The sequence below is a fragment of the Suncus etruscus genome, chromosome 8, assembly GCF_024139225.1.
Source record: "Suncus etruscus isolate mSunEtr1 chromosome 8, mSunEtr1.pri.cur, whole genome shotgun sequence".
NCBI classification, from domain to species: Eukaryota; Metazoa; Chordata; class Mammalia; order Eulipotyphla; family Soricidae; genus Suncus; species Suncus etruscus.
In genome coordinates, this window is record NC_064855.1 from 53,199,886 (window position 1) to 53,203,454 (window position 3,569).

Genomic DNA, 3,569 nt, shown 5'->3' on the forward strand with positions numbered 1-3,569 from the left:
GGGGATCAGCAGCCACACCAACATTTACAGGGCTTCAGATGCCTTTCAAAGGCACCAGAGGTACCAAAATATCACAGCACAAAGACTTCAGGCATATCTCCGTTGGGAAACAGATGTGGGGAGAAAGTATTCTGGAGTAAATGGTCATGTGGCTGACAGGTCATTAAGTGGTGCTGGGAGGGTTCCTTCTCCAGAGTTTGGGGTCAGCACTTTCTAATGCATATAGCCAGCAGGGACTAGAATACCTGGCAGTCACAAAAACTGCGACCCTGATGACATCTGATGACTGCAGAGTGGAAACAGGAGGAAGACTGAAGGGGAGGGCAGAGGTGTAGGGCACCATCGGTTGGGCTGAGGCTCCCACACCCTAGATCTGGGCTGGATGGTGATGAAGCACCAGGGACAGGGCGGTTTGTGTGGGGATTTATCAAAGATATGAGAGGAAAAAAAAAAAACCTTGGCAGAAAGTATGGGAAGGCCCCCAAGACACTTGTTTATCCCTCTACTCCTCAACACACGCGCACACTCACACAGTCAATGGGCACCACACCTGCCTACCCCCAGATGGGTCCCTGGGCAGACGCTTCCTGGTGCTGTGGGATTTTCCGCGCTGGTGGAAGCGCCTCCCTCGACAGAGCTGGGATGCTGTCCTAGAGCCAAGCGCCCGCGCTCCTGTTGGCCGCTGTTGGGGGGCGGCAGGGAGGGGGACCCCGTTGGTCGCCATTGGCTGTGCGTTCCGTGGGTGGCGGAGGGAAGACACGCAGCCCGTAGCCCTGGCCTCACTCCCGCTGTCCAGCCGCTCACGCTCCGGATTCCCGCGGGCTGCTTTTGTGGACTCACCGGGCAGTGGAGCTTGGTGCCCCCCCAAATCCCACTGGGAACTGCTGATCCGAGATCGGTGCATTCTCATCCGAGGGTAAGTCTGGGCTCCGGAGGCTGCCCGAGAATCAAGAGTGAGAGAGAGAGATGGGGAGCTGGGCGTAAGTGGGGTGTCCCCGGACAGGGGGTGTTTGCTGCTTGGGGCTCCCAAACTCCGCGCCTACAGCGGCCTCGGGTCCTGGAGTCTCCACTCCATCCAAATCCGCCCTGCAGACTCCCCCCTGGCTCCCACAAATCTGGGAGCTAAGTGTGTCTGTCTCCAGAGTGCAGAATGTGTTTTTAGGACCCTGGTGAAGCCGCTACAGTCCTATTCTAACACGTCCAGAAGGGGTTAGAACCGGCTCTGGTGTCCTTGGCCTCCAGGCGACCCGCTTCTGTGCAGAAGAGGGGAGGATAGCTGTGCGCCTCGCCCCGCTTTCCTAGGTGCGTTCTGATCGCGGCGCTGTTCTGTCTTTGCAGTGTGTGGAGTCGTTGTTGGGTTTAATTTGCTCCTGGGGGATGTTTAGAGTCCTCAGTCCCTGCCCGGGGATTTGGCCAAGCTCGCACTGACTCTCCGTTTTTGCACCTTAAGGTCCTCCCTGGCTTCTTCCCTCTTCACGGTGGCTGCAAATCTATTCAAGTTTTTCACCTGCCACAGACAGAGCACTTGCGTTCCGCCAGCGGTGCGCCCGGAGTTCGGGAAACCACCCCAGCAACCTTCTTTTTTTCCAGAATTCCAGGATCCGACAGGAGGCACAGAGTCTCTTGTTAACCCCGGAGCAAGGTGCGCGGGTTCTGGGCACGTGTTTGATTGCCGAGGGTTGTGTCTTCCTGGGCAGAAGGTCTCCTTCATTCATAAAAACGTCTTGGAAAGATGCTGTTTGCGGGTGGTACTTTCTAGTTTTCCCCCGCCAGTTGCTCGGGACTCCCGGTGGTAGCCTTGGGGTCTGAGCTCAGCCTCCAGACAGAGAGATAGGTCTGTTTCTTAATGTTCTTCATTTCCTCTGGCCTTTAAATTTTCTGCTGTAGTGAGTTGTTTGGGGTGTGTGCGTGTGTGTGTGTGTGTGTGTGTGTGTGTGTGTGTGTGTGTGTGTGTGTGAGAGAGAGAGAGAGAGAGAGACAGAGACAGAGACAGAGACAGAGAGAGACAGAGAGAGACAGAGACAGAGACAGAGAGACAGAGACAGAGACAGAGAGACAGAGACAGAGACAGAGAGACAGACAAACAGAGAGACAGACAGAGACAGAGACAAACAGAGAGACAGACAGAGACGGAGAGACAGACAGAGAGAGAGAGACAGAGAGAGAGTTGGAATTTCTGTCTACATTCAAGGAGTGGAAAATGTGCAGTGAGCAATTACATTCTGAGACACAGGACCACTCCTTAAGTTGTTTCTCCTCCATTGCTTTTCACTTTAGATATTGCAGAATCATTGTTAAGCAATAGCCTACCAACAGGAAAAGAAGCAAGGTAAGTGATCCTCAAAATATTTACTTCTAATGCAGTCTTGCAGCCCTGTGCATCCTTCTTAAAGAGGGTTGGAGGTAGAGAATTCTATCAGTTTAATTTTGCAACTAGTCTGAGTAGTTTCTTATTAGCTTAGATATTCTGAAAAATACCGTGATGTAATTACTTCATTTTGCTAAGTAGAAAAACAGTTTAGCCTCAGATCCCACCACATGGATACTCTTGACAATCAGCACTAACTAGTTGATCTATACTCACAAATGGCTTTGTGAGTATGTTTGTTAGGCAGTAATCGAAAGGCACAAGACTGCTCCCATAGTACATACATGTCCTGATAACTTTAAAAGACCAAGTATTGAGGGACCAAGGAAGTACCTGCACCTTCAGAAGTAATCTGGAAGTTCCAAGAAATTATTTGGGATATTTTCTTTTGAAGTTTTGGTTTGGAGGGGCTTTAAAATTTTTTTCTGGGGCTCAAAAGAAAGAACATTGGGTAGGGCACTTGCTCTGCAAGTGACCCACCAGGGTTCTATACTTGGCATCCCACATAGTCCCCTGAATTCCACCAGATGCCTAAGCACAGAGACAGAAGTAACCCCTGAACATCACTGTGTGATCCCAAAACAAAATCCAAAAATTCTGTTTATAAGTCTTTGAAGAGCTCATTCAGGGTTTTCATTAAAGAAGCCTCAGAAAGTTAAAATCACCCATTGTGGGTTAGTTCAATTCATAGGTTTCATCAGATATCCATGATGTGTACAATCATGTCAGGGGCTAAGTGATAAATACAATTGTGATTGTGTGTGATATATCCATGAAAGAACTTATTTTTCAGGTTCCTTGAATTTTCTCTTTTAGTAAATGAGGGCAAATTAGGGATAACAAAGTTGACCAGTAAAAATGATTAAATATATTCTTGATTAAGTATACTTAGATCCATAGAATCAAAGATGAACATGTTGCAGGAAAAGTTCTTTGATTTGGATTTTATTCTAGATCAAGTCTCAGTTCATAGGATAATAAATATCTCTTTTTTTTTCTGAGCTTACTCTTCTACCTACTCTTCCCCCCTTCATGTTTGTAGGTCTATAAAAGGATTTTTTTTATATTAAAGTTGCTGTCAAGAAGAAGTAAAAATGTGCTAATAGCTGGTAATTTTTAATGTTTGTGCTTGGCTTATTTGGGTTTTCTTTTTGCTTTGGTTTGGGTTTATTATGTTCTGGTTTTTGAGTCACACATTGCA

At 48.0% G+C, this 3,569-nt stretch overlaps 1 protein-coding gene across 1 annotated transcript; it reads left to right on the forward strand.

Moving 5' to 3' along the window:
• The first annotated feature begins 382 nt into the window (after positions 1 to 382).
• LOC126015932 (uncharacterized) lies at positions 383 to 2,325 on the forward strand. The gene is made up of 4 exons (XM_049778466.1): positions 383 to 410; positions 535 to 916; positions 1,451 to 1,613; positions 2,276 to 2,325. The coding sequence occupies exons 1-4, from the start codon at positions 383 to 385 to the stop codon at positions 2,303 to 2,305; spliced, it is 603 nt and encodes a 200-aa protein (XP_049634423.1). The 3' UTR covers positions 2,306 to 2,325.
• The last annotated feature ends 1,244 nt before the right edge of the window (positions 2,326 to 3,569 follow it).

Coding starts and splice junctions, on each gene's coding strand:
- LOC126015932 (XM_049778466.1), top strand. CDS start 383: ATGGTGATGAAGCACCAGGGACAGGGCG. Junction 917..1,450: donor CGGTGCATTCTCATCCGAGG/GTAAGTCTGGGC, acceptor TTGCACCTTAAG/GTCCTCCCTGGCTTCTTCCC. Junction 1,614..2,275: donor TCCAGGATCCGACAGGAGGC/ACAGAGTCTCTT, acceptor GCTTTTCACTTT/AGATATTGCAGAATCATTGT.